This window comes from Aedes aegypti, chromosome 3, assembly GCF_002204515.2.
Source record: "Aedes aegypti strain LVP_AGWG chromosome 3, AaegL5.0 Primary Assembly, whole genome shotgun sequence".
Lineage (NCBI taxonomy): Eukaryota > Metazoa > Arthropoda > Insecta > Diptera > Culicidae > Aedes > Aedes aegypti.
This window is the reverse complement of record NC_035109.1, coordinates 184,082,174-184,104,151: the sequence shown is the minus strand read 5'-3', so window position 1 is coordinate 184,104,151 and position 21,978 is coordinate 184,082,174. Positions and strand designations below refer to the sequence as shown.

The window sequence follows — 21,978 nt, the reverse complement described above, 5'->3', positions numbered from 1 at the left end:
ATTCCTACTAAAGGTTTATGATCCGTATAAATTAAAAAAATTTTCCCAAATAAAAATTTATGAAATTTTTTTACCGTACAAACCAAAGCAAGCGCCTCTAAATGAAGTATGGGATAGTTCTTTTGTGCTGAATTAAGTGAAAATGATGTAAAATATATAGGTCTTTCCTTTCCCTCAATAATATGTGCCATTACTCCACCTAAAGCTAAGTATGCTGTTTCACTCAAGAAAAGTAAAGAAATTCCTTGACTCAAAGGGTCAAGAAATTTCCTACAGAGAGCCCCCTTTGAAGTGACATTTCTTCTCAACTGCGTACTGCGATTAGAAAAAAGTAATTTTCTTGACCATTTCTTGGGAGAAATTTTCCACGCGTCGAGATAGACGATTACTTTTCTTGTCAGTAGCAAACCGGCCTTAAACCGTAACCAGATGCGTCAGAAACGATAACAATTGGCTTGCTAGGGTCATAAAACTCTAAAAACTTAGCCTCTATCAACGAATTTTTACTTTTCTCAAAAGCATTGTTACAGTTATCATCCCAAATGAATTTCTCTCCTGATTTTAACAAATTGTACAAATAATACAATTTTGATGATAAGCGAGGAATAAACCTATGATAATAATTGATCAGACCTAAGAACGATTTAAGTTCTGTCACATTTTGTGGTGCTTTAGCCTGCTGAAATGTAGAAATCTTGTCAGGAGATGGTTTCAGCCCATTTTCGCTTATTACATGTCCTAAAAACCCAAGTTCGGTCACAAAAAACTTACACTTCTCAAAATTCACCTTAATATTAGCATTTTCCAATCTTTCAAGAACTAATAATAATTTAGTCTTGCAATCATCGAAACATTTCCCTGCAACCAAGACGTCGTCTAAATAAACAGATACATACTCAATACCGTTTAAAACCTGTTCCATAACTTGTTGGAAAATGGAGGCGCTTGAAGATGCACCTTGTGGTAATCTGTTATATGTGTAAAGGCCCTTTATGGTATTTATCACCATGAAATGTTTAGATCTTTCAGATAACGATAATTGCGTATATGCCCCTTCAAGGTCCAGCGAGCAAAACACTGTGCAATTGGCTAATCCTGCAAATACATCTTGAGCAGTGGGTAATGGATAGGTATTGGGGATAATGAATTTGTTCACAGAAACCTTACAGTCTATGACCAATCTTATTTCATTGTTCTTCTTCATGACTACTATTACCGGAGACGCCCATTCACTAGTTTTAATCGGAGTTATAACTTTTTCGTTTTCCAACTTCGTCAAATATGCCAAAACTTTGTCCCTCAAGCGATAGAGAACGTCATATGCTTTTCTAAATATGGGCACCTCCGATTTTATTACTAAATCTGCTTCATATCCAGAAATAGGCAAGGAGAATTTTTTCTGAAAAATATTAGAGTATTTACCCCTAATCTCATCAATTGTTTCTTGATTTGTCATTGCATTGGTTGAGATTGAATTAACAAAAAAACCTCTCCAATTTGGGAAAAATACATCGAGCCATGGCCTCCCTAATAGAGGGATAAAATTGTTATTGCATTAAGTATTAAAAGTACCAAATTTTGCTCGATTCCTTTGAATTTCACTAAAACATCAACTTGTCCCTCGACAACAAGACTGGACCCATTAACAACAATAAATTTTCTCTGACATCTCGTCAATTCTTTCGAAAAACGTTTAAAATATTGGCTTTTCCCCATTACAGTTACTGATGAACCACAATCTACTTCCATATTAACCATTACATTATCAATTTCAACATTTAAAAGACAAGGCTCACTTATTTTACCAATAGAAGACACATGCATGCATTCCAGAACAGATTCCTCACCGTCTTCTTCCTCTTCGCTATCCGACCCAGCACGCAGTCTGTTCACCAATTCGCTTAAGTAATCCTCATTGTTGTTGCCAGATACGTTGTCATCCACCATGTTTACTGCGTCTCTCTGCATATTTTTGAGCTTGAAGCACTTTCTTTTTATGTGACCTTTTACGCCACAAAAGTCGCAAACCATCTGAGAATAGTCCGGTCGATTCCATAAGCGGCTCTCTTCTGTACTGTGCTGACCACGATTTCGTCCCTGTCTTGCCTGATCCGCCTTGCCTTGCCATTGTCTGCTGCGCCACTGTTCCTTATTGTACGGAGAATACCCCAACCTACTCTTTACAGGACCCCTGCCTTGATCAACTCCACCATTGCCTTGATTCGCTTTACTTGCTAAATCCAAAGTTGCCGCCAATTTTCTAAACCTAGCACCTGAAGAGGCCCCCATAGACCTCAGTGCCGAAACATGTTCTAGACAACTTGCGCTAGCACAATCCATATTTTTTGCATTGTTTCTTGCAATTTCCCAAGTTGCAATCATCTTTTCTGCACTATCAAGTGTTAGTTTCTCCTCATTTAGAAGCCTTTGCTGAAGAACCTTATCACGGATTCCCGCAACAATTCGGTCTCTTATAGCCATATCCTTAAAAGTATCAAAATTGCAGAATTCAGCTTGAAGTTTCACAGACAGCACGAAATCCTCCAAAGATTCATCCGGCTGCTGTACTCTAATATTGAACTTAAGACGTTGCACTAGGTCAGATTCTGTCTTATCTAGGCGCGCTTTTAATTTTTTTACCATTTCGTCATAAGCAATGGTTTCTAAATCGGTATTAGGATACAAAAGCTTTAGTTCTTTGAATATCACCGGGCCACTTAAGGCAATAAAATGGTCCCTCGGTAACTTTATTCATGTTAAAGAAAAATCTGAGTCTATCTACCCAATCGCTAAATGAAGTGCCCTTACGGAAGGGTTCTAAGGTAGTTGTTATGTTAGACTGAGCCATGCTGATAAAATACTATAGGAACTTTCTCCTGTATGTATTCGCAATTAGTTTTTGAATTGCAATATATAGACGCCTCAAAATAAAAGTAATAAACTGACTCACCAGAACCAATCGCTCAGCCTTTGCCGACTTCAAAGAATTCCTCACAGTAATGCCCGTTGGCAACTACCGAGTCGTTGGACAGTAATCCAGAAACGGTTCAGTCGGACAACTCCGTTTTAACAGCAAACCTCGGTAATGGCGGAACAATTGAAAACCAAGCGCAAAAAAATGAATACTGGTTGCGCTTAGTTGTTTCTACCAATGTCGCCCACTCCACTTCAAAGGCAATCAAAAGATCCGTTGAGCTGATTCTGGCGCTTTCTACTGGGATGGCGGGTAATACTGCCAGCTGCCTGAAATTATCCCTTTTGTCAGCGTCGATGAGAGATGGCGTTCACTGCAATGCCTTCTATCCACCACGAGGCAAATCCGTCACTGCCTTTCTTTACTTTCTTAAGGTGAAACATCTCGGAATCCAAAGATGGCCGGCAAAATGGCCGACTTGTACCCCTACTCACGATTTCGAGGGCACAAAACTGGAGAAATAGTTGGCGAACGTTTCTTATCTTCTTATTTTAAGCTTTCTGTTAGTGCACAAAGCTAAAATAAAAAGAACATTGTTGTTGGATGCTTTCATCGCGAGATTTGTGCGTTTGAAGTTTCAGTGTAATCTTAAAAGTTGATTCCAAACTGTTTCACCTTAACGCACAAACTAGTAGCACCTGCACAAAACACTTTTCCTTCGTCGCCACTTTTTAGATCTCTCTATCAGATTCACATTGGCTAATTGGGGCTTACTTCGGAGAGGTACGATAAAATAATTAGGTGTGCACTTGTTGAGATTTTCGTAAAGACTGATTCTATTACATTTTCTTCGGATTCTTATATCGATCAAATGATCCTATACATCGGTTTTCGTTTAACGAATCATTCGGGATTTCGCCCGATCGCCTACACGCTAAATGTACATCACACGACGAACATCTGAATGGCGCTGAGAGCACAGGCAATAAAGGTCAGTAAAATGGAGGAAATGCCTTCGTCGGTACTGCGGAAGATGAAAATGGAGGTTAAGGATGCCATTCACCAGCTCAAGAACAATAAAGCTGCTGGTAAGGATGGTATCGGAGCTGAACTCATAAAGATTGGCCTGGAGAGGCTGGCCACTGCACCGGCTGATAGGCACAATCTGGGAAACAGAACAGCTACCGGAGGAGTGGAAGGAAGGGGTAATATGCCCCATCTACAAGAAAGGCGAAAAATTAGATTGTGAGAAATTTCGAGCGATCGCCATTCTAAATGCGGCCTACAAAGTATTATCCCAGATCATCTTCTGTCGTCTTTCACCTATAGTAAGCGAGTTCGTGGGAAGTTATCAAGCCGGCTTCGTTGACGCCCGATCGACAACGGACCAGATCTTTACTGTACGGCAAATCCTCCAAAAATGTCGTGAATACCAGGTCCCAACGCATCATCTTTTCATCGATTTAAAGGCGGCATACGATAATATCGACCGCGTAGAGCTATGGAAAATCAGCAAGTGAGCCGAGCGCGACAAGGCTCGCCTAGGTAGCAGTGTTACGATAAACGGGGATACGTTCGAGGTGGTCGACGAGTTCGTCTACCTTGGATCCTTGCTAATGGCTGACAATAACGTTAGCCGTGAAATACGGAGGCGCATCATCAGTGCAAGTCGGGCCTACTATGGCCTCCACAAGAAGCTGCGGTCAAAAAATTTCAAACCCACACCAAATGTACCATGTACAAAACGCTCATAATGCCGGTAGTCCTCTACGGGCATGAGGCGTGGACGATGCTCGAGGAGGACCTGCAAGCACTCGGAGTTTTCAAACGCTGGGTGCTTAGAACGATCTTTGGCGCTATGCAGGAATGTACCATGTACAAAACGCTCATAATGCCGGTAGTCCTCTACGGGCATGAGGCGTGGACGATGCTCGAGGAGAACCTGCAAGCACTTGGAGTTTTCAAACGCCGGGTGCTTAGAACGATCTTTGGCGCTATGCGGTGTGTAGCGGCAAAGGATAAATTACGAGCTCGCCCAACCCTACGGCGAACCCAGTATCCAGAAGGTGGCCAAAGCTGGAAGGATACGATGGGCAGGGCATGTTGCAAGAATGCCGGACAGCAACCCTGCAAAGATGGTGTTCGCTTCAGATCCGGTCGGTACAAGAAGGCGTGGGTCGCAGCGAGCGAAGTGGGCGGATCAAGTGCGTATCGATTTGGCGAGCGTGAGGCAGAACCGAGGATGGAGAGATGCGGCCACGAACCGAGTATTGTGGCGTGAAATTGTTGATTCGGTGTTATCTGTTTAGATGTTAACTTAATACATAAAATGAAATGACTCACCCTCCAACTTGTCGCTTTTCACGTAGATTGGACATATTCCTTCCACTTTTCGGAAACTGTTCAGAATTCCAGTTTCTCAGATCCCAGAGTTCATCTCCGGTACCATTTTTATCAACCGTTGCATTGTTCTTAAGCTGTTAAATGGCATTCCTAACCTTCTTCAAAGTGACGACTGGTTTGTTTACGTCATTTATAATACTAGCGTAGACATCTCCTCCGTTGTCTTGGCTCTCATTGCCTTAGTTCTCCGCATCGTTCAAGAATGCAAACATGTTGGTAAAATCGATTTAATCTAAATTTGATCATGCAATTTCAATCAAATTATATCTGAATTGAAAGTTTAAGTCCTATTTTGCATGTTTGGTGGATTAGATCACAAAAAAGTTTGATAAATCATACTTTCAATTTCATGTAAACATTAATTAATCCAGTGTTGTATGCAACTTTGGTGACCTGTACCTAAAAATTGTGACGTGCTGGCATATTTCTAAGAACAGCGTTAGATTTAGCAACCCTAAATCTACTTTGATCCTTGAGACACGCAAAAATGTCATTACAGTCTACTCTCCACATCTCAATGTCCTATATCTCGATATCTCTCCCTATGTCGATGATTTCTTCGGTCCCTTCGATCTGCATACATTTTCATTCTTCGTATCTCAATATCCTCCTTATCTCGATGTGTTCCTGTTGATTTTTTGCTCCCAATTTTCTCTCCGTATGTCGATATGACTATAATCAAAGGTGACTAGACTAGATTTTAGTGATTCAAAACAATTTTGGAACGCTAGATGACGTCTGTTAGTTTATTATTTTCCTGGTAACGGAGTAATTTTCAATCTAGTATTCATAAAAAAATTGTTCTTTGTCCCGATCTCTCCCTATCTCGATATCGATATCGAGATGTGGAGAGGCGACTGTATTATTAAGCTGTGTTATGTTTATGGATCTATATTCACAGGAATTCCTGGATAACCTTAAACCACAGAACAGATAGGAAAGATGACAGCAAAAACAGCTGCCAAAATAAACGCGAACACTAGCGCACCTGGTGGCGGCGGGCAAGCTTTTTTACACAGTAAATTTTTCGAAAAATGTACAGAATTAGACAAGAAAACTCGTCTAAATCTTTTTTAGGATTTCTACTCCAAGGTTGTTGCAAAACGAAGGTAATCTCCAGAGGGATTTTGAGGGTAACGAAAAATGGTTTTGCACTTTCTCTCTGTTTTAGTAATCAGATTCTACAATAGTTTTTTATATTGAATTCGAATATGAATGGTAAATGTTCATTAAAAATAGATTTTTTAGTTGTTTTGTATTATTTTTCATATCCTCATAGAGAAAGCGTAAGAATGAACCCACGCCATTTGTGTTCAAATATTTAAGAAATTTTTCATTTCTAATGACTTTAATGACCTGAATATAACTGATGACCGGAAATTTAATTTACATTACTGGGCAGAATTAAGCACGCATTGACCGTTTTTCGGTGGCTGCGATGCTAACGCGTACTTTATTCTGTGCAGTACTGTATGTAAGAAAATGATACTTTGCCTCGGACACATTTTGAGGTTTCATCAGCTTGCTGGTTTTTTGAACTAGGTTCATGGTCATCCATGATAAATTTAGTTACTTGGGTCAGAGAGAGAGAGGAGACTGCTAGCTTAGATTGCGAGCCCCCAAAAGTCAAGGGTATCTGTCACCTATTGTTACCGAAAAAACGCACATTTGAAGGGCAGAGCGTAAAATACCGTAAAAATTTAATAAATTTGATTGAAAATGATTTAAATTTTTAGATGTTTTTCAATGATTTCACATTTTAAAAAGTTGAATATCTAAATATAGTTGTGTGTTGGCGAACTGCTATTGATTTTTTTATATTCATATCCTTTTTCATAGTGAACAACAGGAAGTGAATATGGTTTTGACCAAAACAAGTTCTTCTGAGCGTTGTGCACAACCCAAGAATTAAAGAAAGAAGGCAAGAAAACATACCAAATGTCAATGAGCTGTCTGCTCTCTCTCTCAGATTTAGTTAAAAGATATGGTACTTTTGGTGAAAAATGATGGAATTAGATTTAAAATTTTGATACCATACGAACAATAATGATTCTATAAATAATAAAAAAAAGTCAAAAGGAGTTTTTTTTAGAGTTTGCAACTATTATGATCAATCGTAGATCATATTTCAGTAAAAAAAACCTTGATATAGTCATTAATCATCATCTTAAGTCACGTTGGTATTATTTTAACTCATGAATCAATATTAATTTAGTTGACCAATAATAGCATTTCTTACAATGTGCACTTATGAAGTCAAGTATCGGGATTACGTCGGATCAGGTTGCTGTCTACACCGCGCTTATTCGTCGTTTCACGCTACAAGTGGCCGATTTCTTCACCCCAGTTTTACTAAACGTGGCTTACGGCTTAAGCGAAAGTAAAGAAATCGGCCCTAAGACACCTAATCGATCCGACTTATTCCCACACTTTGATTCGACATCCCGTACTACGATCCACACTATTTAAGATCGGGGAGATATATGACAAAAATTAGTATAAATCCCATTGGAAAAATAAACAACAACTTATAAATTCACTCGTTTTTCGGATTTTGTAGAACTCGACACTGGTGGAATACCGGAATTTCTAATATTTTCTCTTCCCTGGCTATGAACCAGACGTCAGTCATTTACTCTGGATAGCGGATCTGTGACGGCAAACCCCTCGTTGCAGCGACGCCGTAGATGAAAGAAGAGGAGTTATGTCAACGGTCGATGACGTGGACTGTCAGATCGATAAGTGATTTTGCATATCATGCTAAATAAATTGGATAGAACAATCAAGTTATTTTCAGTCAGTGTGAACTAAAATTTCTTAAGCAAATCTTAAATTATCAAGTTAATCTAGTGTTGAATTCATGCAGTTAGTGTTCTTAAACCTAGTGAGTAAAACCTTTATGCAGAATTGTGAAATAATACTTAACTAAATTCCTATTTCTATTGATCTCGATATTGTTTACTTAGAACCTAAATTCAACTTAATACTAGATCACAGTTTAATCTTTGGCTAGAGTTTGGCTACACGCAGTAAGTAATAGAAAATGATCCTAAAAAGAAATATTACAAGTAATAAACATTTGTAGGAAGCAAGTATCATCAGCAGTCGACGAAACGAATCGAACGTTTCGGAGGTTATCACCAAAATATGTAAGTGACAATAGATTTACATAAAGAGATTCTACCTTACAATAAAATTTATTTGTAGCTTTAAGCAGTACACTACAACCCTGTGTTTGCTCTAAAGAATTTGGCATTCCCACCCCCACAAACTTAAAGATATTTTGTACGTGGGTTCCGAAATGGAAGATCTTCGCGACTCGATAGATGGCCACAATTGCAAGCGATGTACCCGACCGAATTCAGCGGAAGACCAAATGGTAGCTTGCGACAAATGCCACGAATGGGAGCATTTTGGTTGCGCAAATGTTGATGGAAACGTAAGAGATCAATCGTACGTTTGTAAGGAGTGTACAGGAGAAACATCAGGTCAGCTACATAAAGGAACGGCAGGACGCGAAAATCGACCCAAACACTCGGATTCCCGTAGCGTAATGACCACGCGGAGTAAAACAAAGCTGAAAACTCCGGTTGGAAGCCAGGCTGGCTCTCGTGTTTCTGAACGGGTTGCTGTTCTGGAGGCGGAGCTGAAAATAGTAGAAGAGGAACGTCTGGCGAAAGAAGAGGAAATGAAGGAAAAGGAGAAAATGAAGAAGAAGGAGATTGAGGAAAGGAAGCGTCAGTTAGAGGAAAAGAGAAAGTTGTTGGAAGAAGAAGCCGAGTTACGACAGCTGCAGTTAACGGAAGAACGGAAGATTCAAGAAGAGCAGCAGCAGATTCGGCAGGATTCTTTGACGAAAAGGAAAGCACTCTTACGGCAAATCGCAGAAAGCAACGCTGGCAGCAAATGTGCATCCGAGGTCGACGTTCAGGATAATGTCTCATCGTGGCTTGCGGATCTGCAACTTACTGGAAGACCCTTGGAATGTGGCGAGGACAATCAAGGGCGACATAAGGAAGTCGTCAATCCAAGCCCTACTGGCATTCCTACTGGCCCCGTAGATGCAGTCAATCCTCAGGTTACCTCGCGAATGGGAGTTAAAAATCCTGTCGTTCACCATGTTTATCAAACGAATCCAAACGGTTCTACTCGTTTTTCGCCTCCAAATCCAGTGCAGAGAGATCTCAACTATCAACACGCATTGCACGACAATCCTTGGATTCCATCTAGGTATCGTGCCATGGCGACAGAGGAACCAATAGGACGAATGGTCGAAAACAACACGCCGACAGTGCTTGGAGCCGAACACATAGCAGCTCGTCAAGTGATGGGTAAAGAGTTACCTACGTTCTGTGGCAATCCCGAAGATTGGCCCATATTTATCTGCTGCTTCGAACAAACAACAATCACCTGCGGGTATTCTGATGCTGAAAATTTAATCCGATTACAAAGGTGCCTGAAAGGACCTGCACTAGAGGCAGTACGCAGTCGCCTATTGCTACCGTCCAGTGTTCCCTCGGTAATCGAAACGCTACGCACTTTATATGGTCGTCCAGAGTTACTGATTCGATCTTTGCTACGAAAGGTTCAGCAAGTTGCGGCTCCAAGGCACGACCGTCTAGAATCGGTAATGGAGTTTGGATTAGCAGTACAAAACTTAGTAGACCACCTGGAGGCAGCGCATCAGGAAAGCCATTTAACCAATCCTATTCTAATACAACAATTGGTTGAAAAACTACCAGGTCCTCTCAGGCTAGACTGGGGAATATACAAGAAACATTACCCCATGCCCACACTGCGGACATTTGGTAAATTTATGTCCCAATTAGTCAGCGCAGCAAGTGAAGTTACGTTCGACTTACCGGTCGCTAGCGGTGGTTTTAAAAATGAACGATATAAACCTAGAGAAAAGGCCCATATTCAAGCACATTCAATAGGGTCTGCAATACAAACTAGTTCTTCCTCCAAATTTTCGACTAACAGTAGGAAAACTGGTAAGATTTGTGTAGTTTGCGACTGTGAGGGTCATAGAGTCTGCGACTGTCTCAAGTTCAAGGCGATGAATGTGGACGAGCGATGGAAAACCATACAACACAAAGGACTTTGCAGAACATGCTTGAATAATCATGGGAAATGGCCATGTAAATCCTGGCAAGGATGTGGTGTTCAAGATTGTCGCAATAAGCACCATACATTGCTCCACTGTCCAGTTCCATCTGCGCCATCGCACTCAGTCAATGTTTCTTCTAATGTCTCCATGTCTTCTGAAGGTACGTATACTTTCTTCCGCGTGCTACCCGTTGTACTGCATTATAAAGAGCAATCAGTCATGGTATTTGCTTTCATTGATGAGGGGTCGGAGCTCACCTTTCTCGATGCGAGCGTTGCAAGTCAATTGGGCGTAAATGGCGAGAATGAACCGTTAACATTGAAATGGACTGGAAACGTGACCCGAAGGGAAGCAAAATCTCAAAAGGTGCACTTGGAGATCTCCGGGAAAAAAGGGAAGACAAAGCATCAGTTGGTCGGTGCTCATACCGTAAGTAGTCTGTCCCTACCTTCTCAGTCCATGAGATACCAAGAATTGGCAAAAAAATTCCCTCATCTGCGTGGTCTTCCGATAGAAGATCATGCACGGATCCAACCCCAACTTTTGATTGGACTGGATAATCTGCAGTTGGGTGTTCCATTAAAAATCCGTCAAGGACGGCAAGGAGAACCGATTGCTGCAAAATGCCGACTAGGTTGGGGTATTTATGGCAGCAAACCAGATGCTGGCTCTTCCCAAGCAGTGATAAACTTCCACATGACCGAAGTGGACAACCCCGACATGCTGTTGAACGAGCAGTTGAAAAACTTTTTCACAGTTGAAAGTATGGGAACAGAAGGTACGCAAGCGAAACTGGAATCTGACGAGGATAAAAGGGCCAAACGAATGCTGGCAGACACTACCAGGCGTACCTCATCAGGATTTGAAGTAGCCCTTTTGTGGAAGACTGATAATCCTGAGCTACCGGATAGCTATTCGATGGCAGCACGTAGGCTGCAATCCTTGGAGAAGAGGTTAAAGCAAGATCCAAGTATGAAGCAGAAAATACGAGAGCAGATAGCGGAATACGAACGAAAGGGTTACGCTCATCGGATAACGAATGCTGAGCTAGAAACAGCTGACCCACGGCGAGTGTGGTACTTACCACTTGGTGTGGTAGTGAATCCCAAAAAGCCAGAAAAAATAAGGCTAATTTGGGACGCAGCCGCAAAAGCATCAGGAATTTCTCTTAATTCTCAACTGATGAAGGGTCCCGACTTTCTGTCGTCACTAACGGCTGTACTCATTCAGTTTAGACATTTTCCGATTGCCGTAAGTGGTGACATTAGGGAAATGTTTCACCAACTAAAAATGCGAGCTGAAGACCAGCAATCCCAGCGATTCCTGTGGAGGGAAGATCCGTCGGAACGTCCGGAAATATATGTGATGGATGTGGCTACTTTTGGGGCAACGTGCTCCCCTGCGTCGGCACAATATGTGAAAAATGTCAACGCGGCGGCATTCTCCGATCAGTATCCCCGAGCTGTAATTGCCATCCAGAAATATCATTATGTAGATGACTATTTGGATAGCTTTGAGACTATTCAAGAAGCCAAGCAGGTAGTGAAGGAGGTGAGGACAATACATGCAGAAGGAGGTTTTGAATTAAGAAATTTCCGATCGAACTCATCTGAACTGCTGCGCAGCATTGGAGAAAAGACTTCAAATAATATCAAAGATATGACGTTGGAGCGCAGCGCGATATCTGAATCGATACTCGGGATGAGATGGGTTCCTGTCGAGGATACATTCACGTATACATTCTCTCTAAGAGATGATCTGCGCACAATTTTGGAGAATAACCACAATCCAACAAAACGCGAAGTACTGAAGATACTTATGACCCTTTTCGATCCTTTAGGCTTCATTGCCTTTTTTCTTATACATGGGAAAGTGCTCATGCAAGATATCTGGGCCTCAGGATGCGATTGGGACGAGCAAATCAATGAAGCTTTGTGCATTCGTTGGAAGCAATGGACGCGATTCTTTCCACAACTTGATGCATTGCGCATTCCACGCTGCTATTTTAAGTCGCTGGTTCCAGGTGACAAGAACCAGCTACAGGTCCACGTGTTTGTGGATGCAAGTGAAGGTGCCTACGCTTGCGTTGCCTATTTCCGCCTGGCAACAGGAGAAGACGTAAGCGTGTCACTAATCGGAGCTAAATCCAAAGTGGCGCCTCTCAAGTCGTTGTCTATTCCTAGATTGGAACTCAAGGCAGCAGTCCTTGGGGTGAGATATTTGGAATCAATCAGTAATCAGCATTCCTTCAAAGTTCACCAGCGATACATGTGGAGTGACTCAGCAACAGTGTTGGCGTGGATAAATTCCGAACACCGTCGTTATAACAAATTCGTAGCCGTTCGGATTGGAGAAATTTTAACGTCTACGGAGCAGAAAAATTGGCGCTGGGTACCTTCCAAGTTGAATATAGCGGACCAAGCCACCAAGTGGAATGAGGGACCGAAACTTCAATCGGACAGTCAGTGGTTCCAAGGTCCGAGTTTCCTACATAATGCAGAAGAAGAATGGCCGAGGCAGTCAAAACTTCCACTAACCGAAGAAGAATTACGCCCAAACCATAGCCGCGTGTTGCATCACAAGCATCATCAGCCGATAATTGACGTCAGTCGCTACAGTAAATGGATCAGGTTACACCGTGTAATGGCGTATGTTCTGCGCTTTCTTGACAATGTGCAACGGAAAGTACAGGGCATTCCACTGCAGGTAGGAACGCTCCAACAAGAGGAACTAGAACGTGCGGAGTGCGAGTTATGGAGAGAAGCACAGTCGGAAGTTTTCGCTAATGAAATAAGAGTTCTATCTAGCAGTAAAGGTGGTCCTGACGATCAACATCTCACCGTGAACAAATCCAGCCCTATCTATAAAACTTGGCCTTACGTTGACGATAAAGGCGTACTACGGAAACGTAGTCGAGCAGGAGCAGCAACTTTCATGAGTTTTGAAGCGAAGTATCCGGTGATTCTACCCCATGACCATCCGATTACTTTCTTGCTCATCGACTGGTATCATCAGTTCTACCGCCACGCTAACAGAGAAACTATTGCAAATGAAGTAAGACAACGTTTCGAGATTGCAAGACTACGTTCCCTGATTTACAAGGTAGCAAAAAGCTGTGTTTGGTGTCGTGTGATGAAAGCAAAACCTCAGCCACCCATTATGGCACCACTCCCGGAGTATCGAGTTACGCCTTATGTTAAACCGTTTACATCTGTCGGGTTGGACTATTTCGGCCCATTGCTGGTGCGAGTTGGGCGTAGTCAAGTAAAACGGTGGGTTGCTCTATTTACCTGCCTGGCAATAAGGGCTATACACCTCGAGGTCGTGCATAGTCTTTCAACTGAGTCTTGCGTTATGGCAGTACGACGATTTGTGGCAAGACGCGGTTCACCAGCAGAATTCTATACAGACAACGCGACCTGTTTTCAGGGTGCCAGCAGGGAATTGCAAGAAGAAATTGGTAATAAACTCTCTACTACATTTACCAGTGCGCATACAAAGTGGAGATTCATTCCTCCCGCAACACCACACATGGGCGGTGTTTGGGAACGCCTGGTGCGTTCTGTAAAAGTAGCAGCTGGAACAATTTTAGAAGCGCCACGGAAACCGGATGACGAGACTTTGGAGACCATTCTGTGCGAGGTTGAAGCGATGATCAATTGTCGTCCTCTCACCTACATTCCTTTAGACTCTGCAGATCAGGAATCTTTAACGCCCAATCATTTTTTATTGGGCAGTTCTAATGGATCAAAAATGATGCCGATGGAACCTTTAAAGTTTATTGGGAATCTTCGCAGTAGCTGGAAATTAGCGCAATCCATTACGGACAGTTTTTGGACGAGATGGATTAAGGAATACATTCCAATCATCACCAGACGATCAAAGTGGTTTGAAAATGTTAAGGACCTTGAAGTAGGAGATTTGGTGATGGTTATTGGAGGTCCGTCGAGAAGTCAATGGGTGCGCGGGAGAATTGTAGAAGTCGTGAAAGGCAAAGATGGCAGAGTTCGTCAAGCAATGGTGAAAACATCTTCAGGAGTTCATCGACGAGCGGCGGTGAATCTAGCAGTTTTGGACGTCTTAGATGAAGCAAAACCTGGTAACGGATCCTCGGATGTTCCAGGATTTACGGAAGGGGGAATGTGACGGCAAACCCCTCGTTGCAGCGACGCCGTAGATGAAAGAAGAGGAGTTATGTCAACGGTCGATGACGTGGACTGTCAGATCGATAAGTGATTTTGCATATCATGCTAAATAAATTGGATAGAACAATCAAGTTATTTTCAGTCAGTGTGAACTAAAATTTCTTAAGCAAATCTTAAATTATCAAGTTAATCTAGTGTTGAATTCATGCAGTTAGTGTTCTTAAACCTAGTGAGTAAAACCTTTATGCAGAATTGTGAAATAATACTTAACTAAATTCCTATTTCTATTGATCTCGATATTGTTTACTTAGAACCTAAATTCAACTTAATACTAGATCACAGTTTAATCTTTGGCTAGAGTTTGGCTACACGCAGTAAGTAATAGAAAATGATCCTAAAAAGAAATATTACAAGTAATAAACATTTGTAGGAAGCAAGTATCATCAGCAGTCGACGAAACGAATCGAACGTTTCGGAGGTTATCACCAAAATATGTAAGTGACAATAGATTTACATAAAGAGATTCTACCTTACAATAAAATTTATTTGTAGCTTTAAGCAGTACACTACAACCCTGTGTTTGCTCTAAAGAATTTGGCATTCCCACCCCCACAGGATCTAATGCGCCATATCGAGTGCTTAGTTTGAGGATTTGGAGAAAAATCTTGTTTATGCATTCCAAACTAGTGGTGCTGTAGCAAAGAAGATTTGAATTAATTTATTTCAACGAAAAGAAAGAGCATTAAACCACGTCAAATTAATAAACCTTGTACTCGTCTAAAAGTTTCCACATCAATCTGACAGCTGTTTTTGCTGCTTCTCTTACATCATAGCAAACCTTTGGTAAAAATAATAAACAAAACAAATAATATGTTGGTTTGGGGGCACGAGTTTGTGTTTGAACAGAAAAATCAAACTCGTTAAGCAAATATAGTATTTGCGGCACACTTTGCATGAAGGGAAACTTTTTTTCGACATCTTTTTCTTTACAGGATGGAAGAAAATTGATATTAGAGATTTTTTTGTAATTTGAATAACAAATTCATTCCCCGTGAAGCAAGGGGACGGGGGGAACTTGAAAATGGTTGGTTCAGGTCGACAACTCCGGTCGCCCATAAAGGATGTTACCACTTACCACACAATTTTTTACACATTTCCAAAGAAAATTTAAACCCAAAAGGATGCTAAAGTCAATATTCAGCGGAAAATCGTTCATGTTTGCCTATCGGAGCCTATCAGGTTTTTATAGGCATATATTTTGATTTATTTAGGGAAGATGAACCAGTATTCGCCACCCCGAATTATATACCGTTGTACGAAACATATAGGCAAAAACCGTAGCGTGTTAGTCAAATCGTTTTACAATTATAGGAAAGATTCTTAGAAATCTCGAACTTTTCTCAGAAAATAATAGAAACAAAATCCTCATAATATTTGCTTCTTTGCATCATAGTGTTCCTGGATACATCACCATCAATAAGAAAACTACGTAAATGGCGTATTCAAAAAAAAATCTGACCAGAACTTATATTTTTCAGTTTTCCTTCTAAACATGAATTGGAAGCTTTCGTTCACTGTTTGAACAGTGATCAAGGGTCTTTTGATTTATTTATAAAACATGTTTTTCCTTAGGGTGGCGAATACTAGTACACCTACCCTACCTACTTGACTGCAAGGCTTACTGTGCCGGCGAATCAACAAAGTTGACATAACGTCAAACAACTTATACGAGCGAAGGAGTTCTTTTTAGACGAGACTAACGTCAATATTCTGTACAGTAAATTCCAATTAGGTAAACATTGTTTTATTCGCCTACTCTGCTACATACTTTCTCGTATTCTAGAAGAAATCTGCTTATTGTTCTAGGATGGCTATCTGTTCTGTGCTTAAACAGTCGTTGAGCTCAAAACTTGATAGAGCATATTTTATCTGTTTATCATAAGCCTTACTATCAAATCCAGAGGAATCCAGCATCTTCTTTTTCTTTCTGGCATTACGGCTCAATTGAGACAGAGCCCGCTTCTTACCTGTTCCTATGAGCACTACCACAGTTATTAACTGAGAGATTTTTTTTGCGAATTGATCATTTTGCATGTGTGGCAGGTACGAAGATTCTCTACGCCCAGGGAGTCGAGAAAATTTCCACCAGCCGAGGATCTAGACTGGGGAAATATAGACTTGGGATTCAAACCCGCGACTCTCAGCTTGGTCATGCTGAATAGATGCGCGTTTACCACTATGGCTATATGAGCCCCAGAATCCAGCATAGTCTACCTTCATAGCTGACCATTCGCCGACTGAGCCAGGAAAGGCCACATAGCCATTTAAACTACACAAATAACAATGCATCGAACCGTTATGCTCCAATGACCACTATGTATCTCGTAGTGTGACGTGCTCACTGCTCATGCTCACCCACCCAAAGTTTGAATCGACCTCCGCCGTCCAGAGAGCAGAGTTCACGAACAAAAGACTCGGTGATCCATAACTGATTGGATATTTGTTGTTTGCTTTCTGATATCGGCCGACGATGATTGGTCACAAACAATGCTACAAAGCCACAACCCGTTGCCAAAAGTTTTGGTTAATTTGTGTTTGGTTAGGAGGGCTCAGCGAAGCCATGTGCGGGTATCAATCAGCTTCGAGCGCATTCGTCTAGGCGCTGGTGGCCAAATCGAATTTTATAGTACAGGCAATTGCGATAAGAGGTTGATTGATGGTTCGATCCAAGCGTTGCCCATGGGAATTTTTCAGAACGAGTAGTGAGGCATGATAGGAATTCCAAAACCCTTCTGTTACTCTGGTGCCACTTGAAGACTCTTCAGTTCATATTTTGTAATATGTTCTCTGCTTCACTATACCATCCGCACCACACCTTCGGGAAGAAGTACCCTTAGCGAAACAGGTTTTTCATTCTTTTATCTTCACATACTTTAATTCATAGGTTCCCAAACTTTTCGAATGCACGACCCACCTAGCCCTCTGGCATGTTCTTCGCGACCCACCAGGTGAAAAATGTTGATACATTAGTTTTCCACTTAAACTTTCGAAGTCTATCGTTACTTTATCGGAAACGATATGCACCAAGAAAATTGCAGTTTAAATTACAGAGTTTTCGATGTTGCCAACATTTAACCATAATACATTTTTTATGGAAATATAAACTTTACATAGAATTTCAGGAATCAAGAAAAAAAGTTTTCTAAACTAGAATGTTATCAATTTTGTGATATTTTCGGTAGTTAATTTTTGCTCGACTAGAAATTTTAGCAGTAAGAGTGCGTAAAATTTCATTTTTTGCTAAATTTTATGTTTCATGAATTTATGTTTCAGACCCCTATGTTTCAGATTTATCCAATCTCCTTGTACAATAGCGTTGATGTAAAATAGTTTACCATATTTACGCAAAACTTTTATTATATGAAAAATTAAGTTTGTTTTGTACAAAATATTTGACAGTTTTAGTTTAGTTTCCAATGTTTAATATCCAAATTTACTTTGTTCGTTTCCTTGACCTGAGATATAGTTTGTAAACTGACAGGGTATAGTAACGTTAATAAATCACAATTACAATTACAATTACAGCTTCAATTTTCTAACATCTTTCCAAGAAAATTTGAATACCACGTCAATCTGTGATCATCAGTAGGTACCTAACCATTTTTACTTCAATTCGTGGAGACATTGGAAAATGTAGAAAATCTAAGGCAATTAATACAAATTGAGATTTTTTCGCGACCCACCAGAGAGTAGCTCACGACCCCCCTGGGGGTCGCGACCCACAGTTTGGGAAACTGTGCTTTAATTAAATACTTCGTCGACAGCAGGTCACCAAGGCACCGGTTATGTGTTGAAACGTGAACGCATCAGATAAAACAACTGTTCATGTGAAGGTCACTTTGGGTATTTTTCTTAGATACAGATAATTTGCCTAAACGTAAAAGAAGAAGATGTCACGATACAGAAAGATTTGTTAATTGCAACTTCACGGTACAGAAGTCAAGAACAATGCAGAACACTTGCTTATAATAGTTTAAAAAAAAACTATTTGCTTCTCACGAGTTGTGCAACATTATTCCTAGAAGTTTTTCGATTTATATCTGTTTTGCATAAAGCTATCAATACACGATGGTAAATGTTTGGCTTGGATTGATACAGAGCCAAACCAATGTTTGAAATTGCAAAGATTTTGTCAGAGTTGAGTCCTATGTTTGTCCGAATATTTGCAAATTTCGCAAAGCGTGTACTGATAACTTAGGAAATGCTTCGGGTCGTATTTATGGGGAGGCCGGGGACATGGCCCCCAATAATTTCAATTGATAATATTTGCATATAGAGGTATAACAATGAAATACTTTTCAAAGAAATACCGAAAATGTGTTCAAAAAATGGGATGACCAAAATCGGGACCGTACTGTATAATAGATATTTCGTGAAAACATTTTCACCAGCTCAATGACTATTACTTTTTAGGTTTAATACATCTTACATTTGCTTTTAGAAATCTATAAACTGTCCTGAGCTTGATTTTTCGTTCATAATTTTAACCTGTTGTTTTTTTGGTTTGCCCATTCACAGTTTCAGACTCCAACGAGAATGCCTCCATACAGGGGAACGACGACTCCTCGATCAAGAACGGCAGGTAAGTGTGTCATTATTATACATACACTCCCGTGCATAAGTTTGGGTTCACCCCCTAAAAAACATGCAAAAGTGTTCAGTCCATATCTCTGTGATTTCACGTCCAATTGAAACTCTCTAAGCCGCATTCGAAAGACAAAGAGTTATTCTTACTTCGTATGTATTTTTCCAAAAACTGTTTTTAAATTTTGTATACTAAATTTTTTATTAAAGTTGTTACATTTTTCAAAAAACACCCTGAAAAATCATATCTAATTTCCTCAGCATTGGGTCGACCAAAATTTTAAATCGATGTGTCATTAGAATCGTAATCTTATATTCTTTGAAGAGACCCCAGGAAATTTTGGCGGAAAAATCTGGAAAGTATTAAAATCAATGAAACAGTCAGTCAAGTCATCGTGCAAAAGTTTGGGTTCACCCCTCAGTATGGTGTATCGTGCAAAAGTTTGGGTTCACCTGAACTTACTTAAATCTGTGAAATCTCAAACAAATCATGTACGCGCCATTATTTGCGCTCAAAAAAGCTTTAAACTATTAAAATCGGTTGAATGGCCGAGAAATTGACAAAAATTATGTGCGTGCGGATCAGGTGAACCCAAACTTTTGCACGATTTGCATCATACTGAGGGGTGAACCCAAACTTTTGCACGATGACTTGACTGGCTGTTTCATTGATTTTGAATACTTTCCAAATTTTTCCGCCAAAATTTCGTGGGGTCTCTTCAAAGAATATAAGATTACGATTCTAATGACACTTTGATTTAAAATTTTGGTCGACCCAATGCTGAGGAAATTAGATATGAATTTTCAGGGATATGGACAGAACACTTTTGTATGTTTTTGAGGGGGTGAACCCAAACTTTTGCACGGGAGTGTACATGTAGATATGCATTGGAGGCGCCTTTGGGGTGGGGCCGGTGAGAATAAATGAACATAATTGTTGTCTGTCGGACAAACTGGTTTAATCTGTTACATGTGTCCGGTGCTTTCCGGTCGTTGTGTCGAGCAGGGTTATAGGAAACTGTTGCGGTCTTATACTTGTTCTATGTCCGATATACGGTTAACCCGTTTAATCCCAGTCTTGAGCTGAAACATCGCCAGGAATTAATACCTCAACAAACTTGCACCAATTTTACGCACAAACTTTAAAATAAGTCTACATTGGCATAGCTATAGCTGAAGTGTACACAACGGTATGCCAGAAACCGTTATTATTATAAAAAAATGTTTAAGAATTTGACATCTACCATTCGAAAGATATAGCATTCAAGCATCTTCTCCGTGAATTTGAAAATATTCTTACGAGGGAATCGAAAGTTATCGTGATTTGAAGGTTTTGTGCTATTTTGCAAGGGATATTCATACGCTTCACAATATTCCCCAACGGTGCATCATTATTCATTTGTAAACCAACCAACTAACCATCAGCTTTGCATTAAGCATTAAAAACATGTGATATCCAAGCATCTTCTCTGAAAATTTGAAATCATTTCGTCGTGAAAATAAGAAGTTACAGTGATTTGTATATTCACCATTATTTCTATGAAGTTTAAAATAAAACTCATTTATATGATTTTATTGTAAAAGTGTACATCGTACAGATTTTTTTTTTTCAATTGTCTAAAATAGTTTTCGCAACACGCATTTTACCATTGCGTTACAAATTAACTTAACAGATTTGTATTATACTTGTATCTTTCATTGAAGGACACTACCTTTCTTCGTTAAAACACAAGCAAATGGTTTCGTTTTTGGAAATTTTGCCTTCTTTTTCACGCGTTTTCCTGGTAAGTGTTTCGTTATGGCTCATATAAGCGTATTGATGAAAGTGGCTCCTTGTTGCTCAGTCGAAGTTGGATTATCAACTGGTATGATCGTTTTATGCTACTGTTCTAAATAGTATAAATATGATGGTTCACATTTTATTCATGACTACGAAGGGGATTCGTTTGTATTTGTTAAATTAATAGTTAGTAGTCGATTATTGTCGAAATTAACCGTGTTTCATGTTTTGCAAAATATTTAAAAGCAGCAAGCCTTATATTTGGTTTGGTTCCTTGAATTGTTCGATACCATACGTGCAAAATGGTGAGTCGACAACCAGGAAGGAGCGTCCAACATAGCTCTGGTCCTCACAAGCCCCTACCTCACGCTTCCACGGGTCTAACGATGACAAAGACCGCCAGCAAAGGGTTGCGTACTTTGCTGGTAGTGCAACCTGGGCACTGTTGTCCTTCTGACATCAGCTAGAGTGAGGAGGTGCCAGGTGGGAGCTTGGGATTTTTACCCTTTCCAAGCGAAACTCGTACATACAGCCGTATGGAATACCACCTTTAGTACTTCCTTCGGGAGGTGACCGAGCGTCTGGTCCATCTGACCAGGGGCTCAAGCATGGTCTACCTAGGATGTGGCGGGGTTTCATCAGTGGGCTCTGGTGAATCTCTACAAATAACCACATATCTGCAAGTAACCCTGAACAAGCGACCTGGTACCGCTTTCAAAGTACCTTAGCCCTCTGGAGTGCCAACCGGCACATCAGGATGGATGCCAGTAAAATCCTGATTATGGTATTCTGGCCACAACGCAGAACAACGGACAGGACATGGATTACGGATTGGATACGTCGACTAACAGTCGTGGGCTGGCAGCGTACTCTACTGTTCCCTGAGTAAGGAAGGGTGACACCAACTTGAAACGGCGAATAGGACTATGAGGAAACTGCCTCCGTCCTGATAAAACCTTGGCAGGCCTTCGTGTACGTTCGA

The 21,978-nt window shown here is 40.6% G+C and overlaps 1 protein-coding gene across 1 annotated transcript in view; it reads left to right on the top strand.

Moving 5' to 3' along the window:
* Nucleotides 1–21,978, top strand: part of LOC5577336 (tight junction protein ZO-1) — a 253,064-nt gene that overhangs the window by 8,220 nt on the left and 222,866 nt on the right. Inside the window, exon 2 of the mRNA XM_021851162.1 lies at nt 19,151–19,214. Within this exon, the coding sequence (XP_021706854.1) occupies nt 19,151–19,214 (64 nt within the window). The remainder of the gene's footprint in view (nt 1–19,150; nt 19,215–21,978) is intronic.